This window comes from Leguminivora glycinivorella, chromosome 1 (genome assembly GCF_023078275.1).
Source record: "Leguminivora glycinivorella isolate SPB_JAAS2020 chromosome 1, LegGlyc_1.1, whole genome shotgun sequence".
In the NCBI taxonomy this organism is placed as follows: domain Eukaryota; kingdom Metazoa; phylum Arthropoda; class Insecta; order Lepidoptera; family Tortricidae; genus Leguminivora; species Leguminivora glycinivorella.
This window is the reverse complement of record NC_062971.1, coordinates 17,333,091-17,352,440: the sequence shown is the minus strand read 5'-3', so window position 1 is coordinate 17,352,440 and position 19,350 is coordinate 17,333,091. Positions and strand designations below refer to the sequence as shown.

General features: G+C 37.7%; 3 protein-coding genes across 4 annotated transcripts; 2 read left to right on the top strand and 1 right to left on the bottom strand.

Moving 5' to 3' along the window:
- The first annotated feature begins 2,692 nt into the window (after nucleotides 1-2,692).
- On the top strand, nucleotides 2,693-8,306 carry LOC125237437 (DDB1- and CUL4-associated factor 7). 2 transcript variants are annotated; one of them, XM_048144618.1, is made up of 9 exons: nucleotides 2,693-2,835; nucleotides 3,074-3,154; nucleotides 3,430-3,532; nucleotides 3,793-3,928; nucleotides 4,238-4,488; nucleotides 4,894-5,019; nucleotides 5,634-5,815; nucleotides 6,393-6,661; nucleotides 8,027-8,306. In XM_048144618.1, the coding sequence occupies exons 2-8, from the start codon at nucleotides 3,090-3,092 to the stop codon at nucleotides 6,589-6,591; spliced, it is 1,062 nt and encodes a 353-aa protein (XP_048000575.1). In that variant the 5' UTR covers nucleotides 2,693-2,835; nucleotides 3,074-3,089; the 3' UTR covers nucleotides 6,592-6,661; nucleotides 8,027-8,306. The 2 variants fall into 2 exon arrangements, with proteins under 2 accessions (XP_048000575.1, XP_048000503.1); XM_048144546.1 differs by having other exon boundaries at nucleotides 6,393-6,669; nucleotides 8,035-8,306.
- Nucleotides 8,307-10,908: 2,602 nt separating this feature from the next.
- Nucleotides 10,909-17,010, bottom strand: LOC125237373 (ATPase family protein 2 homolog). The gene is made up of 2 exons (XM_048144424.1): nucleotides 16,420-17,010; nucleotides 10,909-13,172 (listed from the first exon to the last, which is right to left on the bottom strand). The coding sequence occupies exons 1-2, from the start codon at nucleotides 16,775-16,777 to the stop codon at nucleotides 11,281-11,283; spliced, it is 2,250 nt and encodes a 749-aa protein (XP_048000381.1). The 5' UTR covers nucleotides 16,778-17,010; the 3' UTR covers nucleotides 10,909-11,280.
- Nucleotides 17,011-17,204: 194 nt separating this feature from the next.
- Nucleotides 17,205-19,345, top strand: LOC125237557 (gamma-secretase subunit Aph-1). The gene is given in 4 exon segments (XM_048144720.1): nucleotides 17,205-17,614; nucleotides 17,803-17,976; nucleotides 18,124-18,280; nucleotides 18,283-19,345. Coding segments are annotated over 4 exon segments (720 nt in total). The 5' UTR covers nucleotides 17,205-17,392; the 3' UTR covers nucleotides 18,450-19,345.
- Nucleotides 19,346-19,350: the final 5 nt, after the last annotated feature.

Genomic DNA, 19,350 nt, shown 5'->3' with positions numbered 1-19,350 from the left:
TATAAAGTTTTTTTTTTTTAAACACATACTTAATTACGTTTTTTAAATTTTCAAGGCTGATTTTTATGCGTAAGAAAATAAACGTCGATACGACCTTTAGGGTCGGTTGCAATTTTCAAGGCTGATTTTTATGCGTAAGAAAATAAACGTCGATACGTCCTTTAGGGTCGGTTGCACCAAACCGTCTGTCACCGTTAAAGCGTTCGTTAAATTTTATTGTTTGGGAAGTTCCATCGATGATTGATGTGTCTGTGAAATGTGGTTGATGCAACTGGCCCTAACTTTATCCTAAACTTTCATCCTTGGAAAACTGGGAAGGTCCGGCGATTCTGGGCTCTTGTCCTAATAGTAAATGTATGGAAGACTCGACGCGGCTCGATTCGACGTAAGTGGACGCCAGCCTTTAGTAGGAATGCTGCATTTGTCCCAAAACTAGACCGCAAAACTAGGACTTACGCCTATTAGACCTAAATAATTTTGCTCGAGATTTGTTAAAGGCACTGGTCCCATCGAGAGCTAGTAAACTATGAGCTATCGGCTATACAAACGAACAAAAGATAAGCACCCCCGTGCAAATAAAAGAGACATGGCGATTTTGATAGCTCACCGCTGGGCGAGTAACTATACAAAAAAGTGTAGGTACCCCTGAAATGTATGGGCCTTGAAATTACAGTTTATATCACGAAGCCCGCCAAAACCAGTGACAATATAATTTTTTGGACCTTTTGCGACGCCAGCGCCAAATTCATACGCGATATGCCACATATTTTAAACAATTGGACGTAGTTACGCATTAACGTTCCAATCCACATGAAATTGTCATTAAGTTTTAGACCTTGTATGAAAAACAAAAGTCTTTAATTTCAATGACAATTTCAGATGGATTGGAACGTTGGCAGGGACCTTTAAAGGGGACAGCTCAATCACATTTTTTCCCATACTAAATTGAACCATTATCACTGAGCTAGAAAGGCGTTCGTATCAGACTAGCCACGGTTGACATGATAGGGCATTGTTTGGGCTGGTGTTCCTCTCGCACGTGTAATCAGTGTTAAAGAGGTTACCATAGTAGTAGTACTTTTATAAGTATGCTACCTTAGTTTACAAACCTCTTAAACTATTTATGTATTATATCCAGACCGGTATTAATATCTTGTAACGAACTGGTAAGTCATAATTATGAAACCCTTAAACCAAAGATTTGCATAACTAATAAAAAACTTCAATTGAGTATTAGTAGATTTTGTAGTAACTGTGAATATTGACTGGTATCCTGGTGATGACGTCATTGAATAATGTTGACATTGTCAATAAGTGCGAGACACTGGGACACTAGCCCAATGCCCTCTAATGTGGACACACTTTGGCCTAACTGATATTGTTAATTTTTGCGGAAGAGCGGTTATCTCTACAAGTATCTTGAATACTTAGACCAACAAAGAGAAGCCAGCATGGATATGGAAATGTTATATTTAGTTATTGAATTTTTTTTTTACTACTCATTCTGGCTTAACCATGGACTTTCAATAGGGACTGAGCTCACACTTTTATTGCCATACTAAATTGAACTTTATCACCGGTGCAGAAAGGCGTTTTTGTCAGACTAGTAAAAGTGTGTCCACATGAGAGGGTCAAAGTTGGGGCTGGTGTCCCTCTCGCACGTGTGACCAGTGTTAAAGAGATTACTATAGTAGTAGTATTTTTACCTGTATGATAACTAAGTTCATAAACTTCTTAAATTATTTTTGTATTATATCAAGGCAAAGGTATTAATACCTTGTAACGAATTGGTAAGTCATTATTATGAAGCCATAAAACCAAAAATTTGCGCAATTAAAAAAAACCTTTAATTGGGTATTAGTAGATTTGGTAGTAACTTTGAATATTGACTGGTATCCCCAAACTATGACAGTGATGACGTCATTCAAATTATTTTGACAGTGGCAATAGTGCAAGAGGGACACCAGCCCCAACTTGACCCTCTCTTGTGGACACACTTTTTGGCTTCACAACTCAATCTAGCTTTAATATATATAAATCTATGGGCTTAACTATCAAGCTAGGAACACACTACGCGGACGTCCGTCGTGAATCGACCGCGGACGGGAATCTGGACAATGACATTACACATAAAGCTAGGAACATACTACGCGGACGTCCGTCGTAAAACGACCGCGACCGCGACCTATCAGTGTGCACGGAACAAAACATCCAGAGAGCCAGATTTCGATCGGACGTCCGTGCGCTCAAGGCCACGTCCGCGTCCGTCGACCGATAGTTTGCACGGTTATGTGTATTTCCATGTCCAGATTCCCGTCCGCGGTCGATTTACGACGGACGTCAGATTTCGATCGGACGTCCGTGCGCTCAAGGCCACGTCCGCGTCCGTCGACCGATAGTTTGCACGGTTATGTGTATTTCCATGTCCAGATTCCCGTCCGCGGTCGATTTACGACGGACGTCCGCGTAGTGTGTTCCTAGCTTAATTCTGTGCTATGGAGACGCGGTTTTTTTTACTATAGCAACATTTTCAAATGTCACCTACGTCAAACATAATCAAACCGCTACTTTCATTATTTTATGCGTTTCTTGTGTGCTGTAGCCAATGCATAATAATCCTTTTTACTAATCATTAAAGTACGTTTTTGAACGTAAATATTTCTACACAGTGTATGACTTAGAGTATAATACAACCAAACAATGTGCAATTCTTGCAATCGCGTATGCATTATCGACAGATTTTAGGCAAATGCTTGTTTGTTTTTCATGTGAAATAAGTTGTAAATAATAACTATAAAAGGTTTCCCGTGACTCGTACACCGTTCTTATCTACTGGTAAGTAAAGAATATTCATTATTACAAACAGTGCTTAACTATTTACGATTATAATACATTTATGATTTTTTTACCGTATTTTATGATCCGTTAATTTATTTAATTTACGATGAATGTTTCTAACAATATATTAATAACAGTTAGGAACGTAAGTTGCATCCTTATATTCGTGGTAATAAGCAAGAATTTGTGCAATGCACACTTTTTAAAATTACTGTTTGATTAATTTCTTGTTTAGCATCAAGACATCTAAGATGTCGATGCCACACAGCAGTTCCAGTACAACTAGTTCTAGCACAAAACGCAAGGAAATTTACAAGTAAGTGGACCCACATAACCTAGTCAGTTTATTTCTGTTGACCTAGATGTCCTAGATTGAAACCAATCTTACATTTTAGACAGATTTCAACCAAAATAATAGCAATTACGCTTGTCTACTTCTAATTTGAAAACAAAATAGGACAGTTTTAAAAGATTGTATTATAAATTTCTTCAGACTTCACTTTGTCCTTTTTATGCAACTCAACTTGAATTCCATAAAAGTATAGATTTATATATATCTATGTATGCTAAAAATAATACTTATATTTTCAGATACCAAGCACCATGGCCACTTTACTCCATGAACTGGTCAGTACGGCCAGACAAAAGATTCCGTTTAGCCTTAGGCAGCTTTGTGGAAGAATATAATAATAAGGTATGTAATTTTTTCATTCTATTAAAAAAAAACTGATTTGCCATTTCACATTACAGTATTACTACTGAAAGTTGCAATTCATATGAAAAAATAATTATGAAAAATCTGTAAAGCCTTTAATAAAGATTTAACTAAAAAAACATAATCTGGCATTTTTTCTAGATTGTTTCATTTATCCAGAAAATTTACAAAAACTATTACTTGCTTGTCTAAATGTCTATTTCATACATGAATATTTTATATCATTTTTACCATTTCAGGTGCAAATCATATCATTAGATGAAGAAACCAGTGAGTTTGGTCCAAAATCTACATTTGACCATCCATATCCCACCACTAAGATCATGTGGATCCCAGACAGCAAGGGACAGTACCCAGACTTACTGGCTACCAGCGGTAAGGACCGTGCACTTAGGAATATTTTCTTCCATTAAAGGTTTTGTAAAGCATTTTAGTATCATTCTAAGCCTTTTTAACTTACTGTGGGACTCAGTCAATCTGTGTAAGACTATTTATTTATTTATTCTGTGTAATCAAGTGCACATTATTGTACCAATTTGTCCAATTATTTAAAAATTTAAACTTTTAAAATAGTTATTCCCAATCAGTCCCTCTATGCCATTGCAAAAGCAAAGACAAAACCTCATTAAAACATGTAATTAAAATAAATGGTTATGTAACTTGACAAAATATGTACAATTCTAGGTGACTATCTAAGAATATGGCGTGCAGGAGAACCCTACACTCTATTTGAGTGTGTCCTGAATAACAACAAGAACTCTGACTTCTGCGCCCCTCTCACCTCGTTTGATTGGAATGAGGTTGACCCGAACCTCATCGGGACGAGCAGCATTGATACAACATGCACTATATGGGGACTGGAGACGGGACAGGTGCTCGGGAGAGTTAATGAGGTGTCGGGGCATGTGAAGACACAGTTGATAGCTCATGACAAGGTATGTGTCATGCATAAAACAAGGAACTATTTGGTTTATCTCTAGTGCTCTAATGTACTGGTTATTTGTTTTAAAATATTGGTAAAGTTCAGTTTTACTCCACCTTAAACACTACAATAATTTGAGGAACATGTGAGCGAAAAGAGTTTTCTCCTAAAAGCCGATTATGTATAACGATTTTTTGACACAAACTGAATATAAAAGGTTTTGCGCCCAGTTTATGAAAATGGTTTGAAAATTGTGTTTGTCAGTAAATCAGAATGTCTAGACAAATGCTTTTTTATCTATTTGAGTGAAGACTATGATTTTCAGTTGATTAATATTTGGCGCGAGAGCTAACTTTGGCTCGGCTTTTAGCGAATTATTTGGAAGTGGACTGATATAGAGACTGGCATGCCGTTTTAGGAAGTGTACGACATCGCGTTCAGCCGCGCGGGCGGCGGGCGCGACATGTTCGCGTCGGTGGGCGCCGACGGCTCCGTGCGCATGTTCGACCTGCGCCACCTCGAGCACTCCACCATCATATACGAGGTAACTTATTAACTTATCAACCTATATAGCGTCTTCCCGGCCTAGCGCCAGGTAATAAAATGTTAAGATACAGGTGACTGTAAAGGTCATGCTATCAGACCCTCCAATGTTGTTGACGAGTATTGATGTATCCTATCGTTTACCTGATTGACGGGAACTTTGCCGACGATGTCGATTCGTTGATGCAAGTGTGCAACTGTAATATAATACCATTATACCATACCGGAGTACAAGTGGCGGCACGTAACTTTAGCGCTTAGTGAAATGTGGAGGACATAGCTGGACATGGGGACGCATACCCTTCGCCCCCTGTAATCCCCCGAGATACCTGTTTTTGACTTCTGCGCGGTCAGCGCTAAAGTTACGTGCCGCGACTTGCCATAAACGGGCCATATTTTCACTGTAGGTAAATGTGGCCCGCAACTATTGGTTTCCCTCTTTTACTTGTTAGAGAAAGATATTCGACGACCACAAATTGCAGTGAAAATATGCCGTTTAGAGGCCTCTTTAATATATTTTTGTGCCTGGTGCGAATGTCTTGTACTTGCGTGACTGGATGGCATTGAATGTGTGGATTTACAAATATCTCCTAACACAGTCCGTTGTTGTCTCAGGACCCGCAGCACACGCCACTGCTGCGACTGGCGTGGAACAAGCAGGACCCGAACTACCTGGCCACGGTGGCTATGGACGCGTGCGAGGTCATCATCCTCGACGTGCGCGTGCCGTGCACTCCCGTGGCGCGCCTCAACAACCACCGCGCCTGCGTCAACGGCATCGCCTGGGCGCCGCACAGGTTTGTATCTAACTTTACTCACAATCGCACACCAAACAAGAAGCGACCAAGCGAGGCGGGAATCGAACCAGAGTCTTCAGCTTACAGGGCTAACGTGCTTACTGGTTCACAATAATAATTAGCAAATAGTCCTTAGGTATTCTGCACATATTTGTATCCATTGTGCCTATTTTGCGTGATTAAAGTCCTAGCCACACCGGGAGTCTATGCGTAGACGTGCCCGTGCATTCCGCTGCGTTGTAAAATACGAATTCTCATAACACCTAACACACCACCTGCGTGAACGTACGATCAACCAGTTTGAATCATAGGCCACTCTAGAACCATGTCTTATTGACATTGTGCATTATTGGCCATAGAAGTCACTTTTGACGTTGACTGTGAAAAGGTTCTACAGTGGCCTAGGACTCAAATTGGTTGACTGTACACGTGCGCATGGCGTGGGGTGACGCGTACATCGAGGTATCACTACTCCCACCCCAATTCCTCTATGAAACCTAGCAATGACTTTAAGTTGCAAAATTCACAACATTCTACAACCTGTAACAAACCTGACTAACACCAAGTTACCTTCCAGCTCGTGCCACATCTGCACAGCGGGCGACGACCACCAGGCGCTGATCTGGGACATCCAGCAGATGCCGCGCGCCATCGAGGACCCCATCCTCGCGTACACGGCGGCCGAGGGCGAGGTCAACCAGATCCAGTGGGGCGCCACGCAGCCCGACTGGATCGCCATCTGTTACAACCGCCACGCTGAGATACTCCGCGTCTAGGTAACCCTCACTGTACTCTGTATTTTTAGGTACTTAAAAAAAGGTAAACAATTTGTACATTTTCTGTAGGATATTGCAGTTCTAGCTTATCTTAAACGCATATATACCAAATTTCAAGTGATTTGGACGTTGTTTAGAGGTCGCACACATGAACAGTTTGAAAAAAAGTCGCTAAAAAGTGATGTTACTCAATTTTATTTTCAAATAAAACAATAGAGTAGTTGTAACTTATTTGAAAGTATAACTAAACTTAAAATACAACAGTTGTAACATTCATTCTTCATAAAATAAGTCATCATCATCATTTAGCTTACATGTGTAAGCCGTAACCTTATCTTTTGTTCGCAAGTAGTAACGCATTTTCTGTGATGTTCGACGACTTTCAGCGAGAACCGTTTTGCTCTTCATCTTTGACTGGAGCGTTAATTTTTATTATTAAATATATAGGTATACTTACTCTTCTTTGCGGTATGATAGACTATTGTTAGACTATCGACCAAGTCTGGTGTTAGGGCTACAATAATCGCTAACATCCTGAACATTAAATAGTTCTAAGACAAAAATCAAAAATGTAAGTACGGTCTATATCCCGGTCAATATACATAAGTCAAAGAACGATCTTGTTTTCTTCTTTGTCGTCACACTCTTGGCAGAGTGGTCGTGGCCGTCACATCAGGGGTGGTAGCAAGCTTAACAATGCATCGACATTCCTTACGCATTCGTAGAGTGGGCCACTAAGTGCAGCCTTGACTTGGCTGGTCCATCGTATCTGAATCTTCTGCAGGATACTCTTAGCTTTCTTCTGCAGCACCACATTTCTAGGAAATCTATCTTCTTTTCCCTTGAAGTCCACGTCTCAGCACCGTAAAGAAATATGGGAAAATTGGGAGATACTAATGCCCTGACAAGTCGCATTTTAGTGGCATTTGTGATGAAGATTCTCAATATTTTGCCGAGCCGGTCCATGGCGGACCTGGTGATAGCCAATGTACCGCTTGATATCATCCACATATCCTGTTATCAGTGCCCCGAGAGGGCCGAGAGACCACTGCTTCATGCCAAAAACAGGACAAAAAACCAAAAAAACTTGTTCCTTAGAAGGAAGTCGAGCGTCCAAAAAAATACCATAAGAAACCTTGCCTAGAAACTAAATGCCACGTCAACTAGTAATTTTTTTAAAAGAACTTGCTTCAATATAAAAACTTTTCATTAAAATCACTTTTAAACCACCTACTACAAAAAGTTACATAAATTTTGTTTCTAGCCTTTCCTGCGCCCATACTAACTTCTTCAGACAAAAGTTGCCAAAGTGTGCGACCTCTAAATATTGTCCGATTTCCCTGATTTTTGGTATATGGGCTCTGTATAGGTGTAGAAACAAGAAGAAAAGCGAAGTCAAAGATAAATCAAAATTTTGGAAAAATGAAACACCCTAATATTGCACCACAGTGACATTGACACTGACAATTCTGAGCCTATTTCTGGGTTGATAATTGATAAATAACATTGTTACTCAGCGTCAATATTTCCTTGTTGAACAGGCAATGAATGGCGAAGTATCATTGTCGGGCGACAATTGTCACTATTGTGAAATAGGCTACTGGTTACATTTGGCTAAGCAACCAAATTACAAAACCAAACGGATCTGTCAGTGAGCGACCGGTTTTTAACCGTCTTATTTGGTCTAGTTTTAATTTAACCTCAAGTGGCTCAATGAATAATGAGTCTTGGGGTCGGCGCAGCATGTCTTTCTCTTCCATAAGGTCAGACTTGTTTTAGTTCCATTTGTTTACATTTATTTAAATACCTCAAGAGACAGGCTATAACCAATATGGAGCATTCCATCAGTCTACCGTTGACCCATACAAACACGAATTTTCTGCAAATTGGTTGGTATAAGAACATCTTTTCTAAGGCAATATGCTTATACACAGAATAACCTAACCACAAAATTATTTTTTTTAATAAACCCCCGACCGCGATATAGTGGACAGATTTTCATGAAACATGGCTAAGAACACTCCCGACTAACTCAGCTTTCAAACAAAAAAAAACTAAATCTAAATCGGTTTTTTCGTCTAACTTATAATAACACCCCGTCGTTTTTGCGTCGGGGGTTAAAAATGATCGCCTGTTTTAAATACTGACATAAAATCGACACGAAATATAATGCGTTAGTATGGGACAGCTCATGGAATGAGGGAATGGCCCAATGGTACCAGCATGGAAACGGTTTATTCTCGTTTGCCCCGTCAGGCGCTGTGGTTTGTGTCCCTGTCTATATCGTTATAAAGTATATCGGTTGTCGCGTGTGGCGGGGACACACGTGAATACCAGTTCCGCCTCTAACGGAGACACCTTTGTAGCTTTGCTGTAGGTACAGTCAGCAAAAAAAGTGGTTTACCACTTTTCTACCTTAAGTGTTTAAAAATAGAATCGAAAAGTGGTAAACCACTTTCTTGGCTGACCGTACTTGACGTTAATTCTGTTGGCGCTTATGAGTTATGATACATTGCGTTAAACACGGTGTAACATGAGGAGACCCAATAAATTGAACAGTCAAAAAATGGCAAATAACACATTGTAGAGTAGGTTTTTCTAAAAAAACTGGCCGATTGGGACTCGCCCACCGAGGTTTCTGAACAAAATTTAAAATTATTAAAAATATTTTTATTATATGTCATAATGAAAAATGATATTTAGGTACCTTTTAGGTGAAAGTACGTACTTACAAAAAAAAAAGTACAATTTTTTTTTCCGAAATTAACTCAGAAATGATGACACCGTGTATGCGCACCTTGCGGAAATGGAACATTAATTGAGTGAAATCGCAAATGAGCGACAAAAGGCCAACAGACTTAACGGCGTATTAGGGTTCCAAATGTGTCCTAATTCGAGAGCAATGGCAATATGTATGCATTTGTATATGATTTTCGTATAAACTGCGGAGATAATTGACCCCAAGCTTGTATGGAAGACAATTATCTCTGGAACTGACTGTATACATTACTCGAGTGTAATACTAATATTGTTCACATTACTAGGCAAAGGTCATTTATAGTGCAATATCGAAAAACCAGCGCTCCTATTTATTCTGAGGTTTCTTTTAACGTCTACTTACGTCCATACGTGATGATGATTGTATAATTTTATTGGGTCTATCATTAATGACTAAGCAACGACATAATTGTTTGTGTGTTTGTAAATCTTACGTTTGTCAAAATATTTTTGTATTCAATTCTTTGCTAAAAAGAGGAGAAAGCCCCACAGTGGAATGTATTGTATGAAGAGTACGAACTATGAAGTAGAAGCTACCACCTAGATCTACGTAGTGCAGTAAATTTGACTGTGGCTTTGATTAATTTAATTTTACGTAATCTCAGAAAGGTAGGCAGGTTAAGAATTTAGACCATCTCAAGGAAACTATGAATGGTCTGAAGCCTATAATAGAAGACTTGCTAACACTTATTTATACTGTGGATATTTAAAATGTAAGATGAAAATAATAATTCGGTCTCAATCTTGTAAATGACAGTATGCATTTAAATTTAATTTAAATAAGATCCCCTACCTTGAACCAAATGAATCCCAAAATTGTAGGATTGTTGTGTTAGTGTGTGTCTACAGATACAATTTTTCTAGACATTATTATTTCTTTAAAAAACTCTATAAATTGTCCGACCAGTAGTTTCAGCCGGAACTGAAACTACAGAAAAAATATTAATATTCTTGCTTGCTTATAAAATGTCTTTAGACCATAATCGCACATAGGTTATAAAAAAACACAAGTTTTTAGAAAAGGTTCAAACTTTGACTACTTATATTGATATAAGAGAAAACGGGCCCGCTTCTGAATTGATATTGTGCCTAGCCTACAAGGTCATAACTTTTGGTGCGACCAAAATCTGCAGTTTTTGTGCCGAAATCGAACCGTCGCCCGAAACATTGGTCGGACACATACCTATAAAGGAAAATTTAAGACTTCTGTGAAGAAGATGTATGATTTTATAGAGTTTTTAAATGTTGGTACCTTCCATGTATAGTATAATGGAACAAAACTGCTTATTTATAAATAGCGATTTTTAAATATAGATACATAAATATCGCTATTTGTGAAGAAAACAACTTTAGTAGGTTTTTGAAAAATGTGATTATTTTTATAAAGATCGTCTGTGATAAGAATGTTTGCCTGCTGCAATATCTATATAATTTCAGTGGTGTTTTCATTATTATCGCAGGCAGTCTATAACCACCTGGTTATTAATAAATTATTGACTTTTTGTGCTAAAGTGAGTAAGTTAATAATAAACCGAATGATTGTATTATTTATATTCAAATAGTTTTAAGATTTCTTACATGTTAAATAAATTATTTGATAGTAAATATACCTTTTAGTAACTGCAGACTAGTGCAGACTGTGGAACTGCAGTTTTTACCACCTTCATTTTACTTCAAATAAAAATAAGACAGTTCTACAATAAATATATGATATTCACTTTCATATAAATACTTTAACATATTCATAATTTACTGTTAAGAACACTACTAATGGCATTATATTGAGCGACAGCATTCACGCATAACAGCTTATTTTTCTGTAGAAACTATTAGTGTATCTTACGCAAGATATACTTCCGATTACAAGTGTACAAGTGTGTAGGCCACCGCACATGGGTTACATAAGAATCATTATCCAGACTTTTGTCCTAAAGCAAATTCTTCATAAACCTTCAATAATGTTTGCGGTGTTCTAGGCTTGAAGTCCTTCAGAACGTTTTCGAAATGCTCCATCGTAACAGCAGGACAATCCAAGTCTTTCTCCAGTGCTTTCAAGGCTGCTTCATGGCATAGGGCCTGGAGCTCGGCCCCAGAAAAACCTTCAGTTCTAACTGCTAAGCTATGAGTGTTTACTTCCTCTGTACTCATTTTCTCTATCTTTAGCTCTATAATTTGTAATCTTGTCTCAAAGTCTGGTAATGGAACATAGATTAATCTGTCTAATCTGCCTGGTCGAAGTAAGGCTCGGTCCATCCTGTCAGGGCGATTTGTAGCAGCCAATATTGTCACGGAATTCAGTGGCACCACCCCATCCAATTCTGTCAGCAACTGAGCTAGTACTCTCTCATGTACACCCTCCCCTGCTCCTCTTTCGCCACCTATGGCGTCCATTTCATCAAAAAATATAATTGATGGTGCGACTTGACGCGCTTTTGTAAACAAATCCCGTACGGCTTTTTCCGATTCTCCCACCCACTTAGAAAATAACTCTGGACCTTTTATAGACAAGAAATTAAGTCCACTCTCAGTTGCTAGAGCTTTTGCGATCATTGTTTTAGAACAACCAGGAGGGCCGTAAAGGAGAACGCCCCCTGGCGGCCGAATTCCTAAGCGACGGAAGCTTTCGGCATGCTTAAGTGGCCATTCAACAGCTTGTCGTAACTTTAGTTTTAAGTCATCTTGACCCCCTATATCAGACCACCTTACATTTGGCACTTCAATTAACAATTCCCTCATTGCACTGGGTCTAACTATAGTGAGTGCCGCTACTAAATCAGCCTTCTCGATGGCTTCAGCAGACCTTTTTACACACTTTAAAGATGCTTGTGTGCAGAGGTTTACTATGTCAGCAGCCACATACCCATGGGCCAAATCTGAAATGGACTCAATATCTTGTGTAGATACTTTATTAGGTAAATTTACAAGCATACTCCTTAAAATATCTCTTCTTCTGACTCTATCAGGCACTGGTATTTCTATTTCTTTATCCAGTCTACCAAACCGTCTTAGCATAGGGTCAATTGCGTCAGGTTTTCTAGTTGTGGCTAATATGAAAACTCTGTGGTTTTCTTCATGCAAGCTGTCTAAGAGTGCTACAAAAGCAGAAGTAATTCTTCGCTCCTGTTCTGTACTACTTGAAGTTCGTCTTGGGCAAATAGTTTCAATTTCATCAACAAAAACAATACTTGGTTCATTTTGTATTGCTTTATCAAACAAAGATCTCATGGTACCTTCAGTTTCACCAAAATATTTGCTAAATATGGCTGGTCCATTAATTTCTATGTGATAACAATTTATTGTATCTATTAGATATTTACACAAGGCTGTCTTGCCTATGCCAGAGTGCCCATAAAGGAGAAGACCTCTGGTGGGCTGAAAATTAGAAGCAAATCCCTCAGTGTTGAAAGATATCTGAATAAAGGTTTGTATTTCTTCAAGTATATCACCAACACCTCCTAATGCTGCTGGCTTTTTCTTAACTTTTTGTACAAGTTCCTTTTCCATATACCATACAGTGCTGTCTTTGAGAACAAACCAATTTGTATTAAATTTATCATTTTGTTCATTACATGTTACACTTAATACCTCTATTTGCAACTTCTTACCAAAGTAATAGTACACTAAAATGGTACCAACACTGACATAGTGGTTGTAAAAGTGGTGTTTCAATATGTCACAAATATCTGTGTCTGTCTTATGGTTTCTTATTCGGACCGTAACATAGCCGGCATTGGGGATCTGACCTTCAAGCACTGACACAGTCACATCCTTTATGCTGTCCTTACACCAGCCTCCAGAAAGATCTGAAAAATTATGAATTGCTGTAGAGGTATTTCTTAAAAAAAATATTTAAATACCAGAAAAACACAAAAAAGTTGAATTTATAGTGGTATTTTTTGGAAAATGCTAAATATAAATTACTCAACTAAAAGTGTATGTAAGTTCCTTCTGGAGGTCCAGAAAATAAGCCTTACAATCCGTGTATTTTGAAAAGTGGGACCTGCTCAGACTTACAGTTACAACTACTGGTGGCGGCAAATTATTCCAGCATAGATGCAGCATTTAAATATTTAAAAAAACCGCTAAATTTTAGGGGCCTAAATTGAATGTCAATCAATCAATCAATCAATCAATTCTTTATTTTGTTAAACATAGGTTACAGAAAAGGTGATAAATACATTAATGGCAGCGCTATTCTATGTTTTACCCACTATGCGGGTGTACAAAATTTTGTTGTGCGATTATTAAGCTAAACGCATGCATATCTTAACTAAGAAAAAAAAATTAAATTATTTAAGTTACAATTACAATAAATTTCAATAATGTTACTTCAAAGGAAATAATGGCAGATTAATACAACACTTAAAATTCTATTACAATTTTCACAATACATGTCAATTTAAGTAATACATAAAAATAAAATTCTAATACAATGTCGAGTCATTATTATCATTAATAAATTCATTAATAGTATAATAGCATTTTTCAATGAGGAATGAAGTGAATTGTATTTTGAAATTATATATGTCAAGTGCTCTAATATGTATTGGAATACTATTATATATTGTCGAAGCCATGCCAAAGATACTATTTCTCATAAGCGCCGTATTGCAACATTGCAGAGTTTTTAGATTCTGACTGTATTGTTCCCGTGGTGGAAATCTCCGGCCATCAGAAACGTTACTGAAAAGGTTTGTGTTGGTTTTCACAAATATGGCTACTTCAAGAATGTATAACGAAGGCAGGGTTAAGATTTTATGTGATTTGAAAAAGGGTACACAGCCAGCGCCGGCCCGTGCACTCGATCAGGGTAGAGCGAGTTTGAGTTTCGGCGCCTTTGTGAAGAAGTTTTACGACGTACATAAAAAAAATCGCGAGCGCCAAATTTTTTTTATAGTACTACTTAATGCCGTAATTTGAAGATCGCTATACAGAATTTATGGATTTCATCATACAGAGTACGAAAGGGACAAGGGTTGAACTTTCTCAGTCGCACCCTAGTATAGTTACGTGGGGCTCAACGTGGATATCATGTACATAAAATAACAAACAAAATGGAGTACTATTAGTAGCCAAGTCAGGAAAGCAGATTTGAATTGAAAACGCGAGCGCTGCGAGCGCGGAATTTTTCCTAAGTAACGTTCTAAAAGCGAACTGACATAAATAGTAAGCGAGCGAAGCGAGCGCGATATTTTTTTCCTATTGACGCAATTTATTAAGACTCGAAGTACTCGAACCCGCTAGCGGGGAAGCAGCGAGCTTCCAAGCTTTGATCAACTGCAGAGCTGCGGTCTTTGGCATATTTTGGGGTATTTTGACAGGGCGCCTATGTTCCCGACTTTTAGGCTTTATATTTCGCCATCACTATTATTTTTATAATTAAGAGATTAACTGCGAACTCGATCGTCACCGTCCGGATGCCCATTTCAGTGTTTTGCCACTAAGTGCAATTCGGGATCTTAGTCCTTTGAAGTTAGCTCATCATCTCCTGTGACTTACAAAAATTGCGCCTCTCTGAGACGTTTTGCGACTTTGGCTTTATGAGGAACTTCGCTTTGGACTATCGGATAGACTTATATTTTTGCATTTGGATAACGACGTAACTTTGTCGTTGGGCCACACAACAATAGAATCTTCCTTTTACGGCGCCCTAGCAACAGGACCCTTGTGATTGTTGGTATATGTTGGCAATGTGGTGCAACTTTCCACTTAATCTAAATTACAAATCTAGATTTTCAATAGCTGGATTAATTCCAGACTCCTCTCGCAATTTTGTGATATGTGCGCGCCCACGCAATGTATGATTTTTTTATATGGATTTTTACACATTCTCGATTTTGGCGCCCCCTTACCATGTGGCGCCTGGAGCGGCCGCTCCACTCGCTCTACCCTTAATCCGGCCCTGTACACAGCTGTCCCTAACTTTAAGTCCGCACATTGATCGTACACAACGCTTTTGAGCTTTGAAAGCTATTTCTTTATGGACTGAGTTTCCCCAAAAAATAATGCCATATCTCAACACCGAAGCTACAAGTCCATGATAGGCCGTCAACATTGCTTCACGGCTAACAGTTTTCGACAGTTGAAATAAGGCAAAGGCTGATGTATTCAATTTTTTACAAAGATGCTCAATATGGTATTTCCAGGTAAGCTGGTCGTCAATCATTAATCCTAAAAATTTTGTTACCTCTACATTGTCTATTTTAGTACCTCTGAGATTTATGTCCATTTCCATTTTTTCTGTACGTTGTCGGAAGTGCATTAAATTTGTTTTTGTCAAGTTGATTAATAAATTATTTTCATTAAGCCATTCAATTATATGGTCCAGCGCATTACTTATGACATATTTATAATTATTAAGATTATCACATTCAATAATAGTGGTGCTGTCGTCAGCAAAGAGCACCATATGATGATGAATAACATTAGGAAGGTCATTAATATATATCAGGAATAGAAGCGGACCCAGCACGCTTCCTTGGGGGACACCAGAAACGACGTACTGTTTTGACGACATATATTTGTACTCTCTTTTTCGTTTAGGACAAACCGTAGATATTTCAGTGTATTGCTGTCTATTACTGAGATAAGATTTAATAAGGTCCAAAACATTTCCTCTTATGCCATAACGACTAAGTTTCCAGAGAAGTTTATTATGGTTTACGTAATCGAAAGCCTTGGTCATGTCGGCATAAACTGCGCATACTGGATTTCTCTTATCTACATTTTTCATAATGACACTTAGAAAGTCATAGATTGCCATATTGATTGTGATATTCTTTCTAAAACCCTTTTGTTCCTTGCAAAATAGATCGAATTTACTTAAGTATTCATACATTCGGCGGTATATTGCCTTCTCAAATATTTTAGAGATTACAGGAATTAAAGCAATCGGCCTATAGTTGTGAATGTTTTCTTTATCATTATTTCTTTGTCATTATTTCATATGTCATAAGTGTTGATGTGTTAAATAATGCATTCTATGCTATCATAATTGCTGCAAGGTAAGCTATTCTGAACTCTATTTTACTAATAGATTACTCCACTTACCGGCTGCAGGAACAATAACGGCAGCCGGTGCCGAAGCTTTAGACGGCCACATGCGCTTGACTAGCTTTGGAGCTCCTTGTCTGCTCAACTCTAAAGGTCCGCCAATAACAGCACCTATGAGGGACCCAGCAGACGGATGTATGAGGACAGCATCCTTAGGCGCACCCTCCGGTGGTGACCCAGCCCGCTCCAGCCATGTAAAAAGCTTCCCATCTTCCACATAAGGACACTTAACTTGGTTCTTCTCGCATTTAGATTCCACGTGAATATTCTTATCATTGGAGGTTATACTTCTCCCACAATGCTCACACTCAACCCATAAAGATTTCTTAGCTTGCTGATTATTTTTAGGAGGCATAATAGGTTAATATATATTACATACGGGTTTAAGTTATGTAAAATCAAATTACAAAATATAACTCTACAAAAATAGATGCGACGCTAGGTGTCAAATTCACAAGTAAATAAATCAAAATAAATACGGAGTGGAGTCGGGCTCCTTGCGTTCGTTCGAATACTTTTTATTACAATAAACCCTAAAGGATTAGTGACAGATTTCGTTTGTCAGCAGAGCAGAATCCGAAAGGTAAATTTATGAATACATTTCAAAATATAATACATTCGAATGCTAAACCTTATTAATTTTAAAAAATATATGAAAATTCCGTCGTCTTGAATATATTTTAACTGCAAATAAACAAAATATTGTATGGATAATGAACGCTTCCATACGAATGATAAATGACATTTCAGTTGTCAACATGACGTTTCTACTTTTTTGAGTTCAGAGGTGGCTTGTTGCGATTTTCCATGACTAATACTAATAGTAAATTATCATTTAAGTAGATACTTTTAATAGTTTTTAATTCATAATATCAATGTATTATACTCTATAGTGTTAACAGTTTTCCAGTAATATAATATTGATAATTTCACGTTATTATAAGTGTATTCGAAGTTAAAGTAGTGCAAGATGACTTTCGCCGAATTCTTCAGCTGTTCCCTGCTGGCCTTTGGGCCTCCTCTCGTAATGTTCGCAATGACGATCGCTAATGATCCTGTGAGGATTATTATCATGATAGCAGCGGCCTTTGGGTGGTTACTGTCATTCCTGTTATCTTCACTTGTATGGTTCGCAGTAGTGCCTTTACGGACATATTTAGTGTTTGGAATGGTGTTTGCTATTATATTCCAGGTAAATATATTTATAGATTACCTTACTTATTGTTATAACAGATCAGTGATCAAGTATTGTGACAATTATCTAATTTATGGGAACAAAGCTTACAAGTTTCAATAAATCATGTTAATAACCATCAAAGAGATTTAATATAAACTTTTATTCAACGTATTTAAATTAAAATAATACATATTTTATTTCAGGAGCTCTTCCGCTATGGCATGTATGTGCTTCTCCGGAAGACTGAGGCTGGCCTGAAGGAGATTTCAGAGAATCATGAGATTGGCAGTAACAAGTTGGAGATGGCGTATGTTTCGGGGCTCGGATTTGGAGCAATGAGTGGTGCATTTGCTCTTGTCAATGTCCTAGCAGATTCGGTAAAAATATTATAATTCCATTACATTCAGAACTAATGAGCTCTTTTGTAATATGTAAATAGTATGTTATATGAATAAAACTGGGGTCTAGAATGTTTCTTTAATTAATTTGACAATAATTACTGATTGTTTCTCAAATTGTTTCAGGTTGGACCAGGGACTCTAGGCCTTCACAATGGCACAGAATATTTTTTTGTCACAAGTGCTGCCATGACACTCTGCATGATCCTGCTCAACACTTTTTGGAGTGTCATTTTCTTCAGTGGTCTTGATGATAAATACTACCCAAAGATAGTCTGGGTTGTTGGCTCCATTTCTTTGTATCAGGATTAAGTTTACTAAACAGGAATGAACTGTATGCAGCTACTATTATTCCATCATATATTGTCCTAATAGTAACTGCATATTTAGCATACAGGTCTGCTGGGGGTACTGGTAGAAGCTTTTTACAGAGCTTTTCTGCCAGAACATAGAAGAGGGATTACTACTAAATGGCCCAGTGCCTATACTAACATGCAAATAATGATCTCGACCTGGCCTGTACATTTAAATGTTGAAATTTTTTTACATCTAGAGATTAATTTTCAGAAGTAATAAACCTTTCCAGTACTTATTAAACCAGTTTTCAGTCGAGACAAGCAATAACTGTCAAATAACTGACATACCTGTTGAAAAAATGTGTTGTAGAGAATGAGTGCCAATGGCACCAGCATGCTCCCTTCATATTGGTTTGTGCTCCTAATAATCCTAAAGAGAGGCTTCTTCTGAACATGTATTTAATTTTATAGTTCATATTGTAATCCAGTTTGAATCAAACCATATTCATTTCACTGTTATCTTATCAATATCATGAAGTACATATGTGGAGGCTTGTGTGTTTTGTTTTACCTTAAAATGATATAAATAATAAATAAATATTATAAGACAATCTTACACAGATTGACTGAGTCCCACGGTAAGCTCAGGAAGGCTTGTGTTGTGGGTACTCAGACAACGATATACATAGTATACAAATACTTATATACATAGAAAACATCCATGACTCAGGAACAAATATCTGTGCTCATCACACAAATTCGAACCCGGAACCGCGACGTAGCAGGCAGGGTCAATACGCAATAGGCCAGACCGGATATAAATATTTTATTGGGCAATGATTATTTTATCCTTATTTATCTTAACAAGCCAATGTCTACTAGCTATTTTAACAGACAATAATAATGATATTAATGGATAGATAAAAGAGTAATAAAAGCTTAAATAGGTTTAACATTAATTTATTTAAAATTCATTCCTTAGCCTAGTTAATTGTATAAATTGGACGGAAAATTAATTATTATCACAAAATGAAATAAAATATTCTAGACACTATTG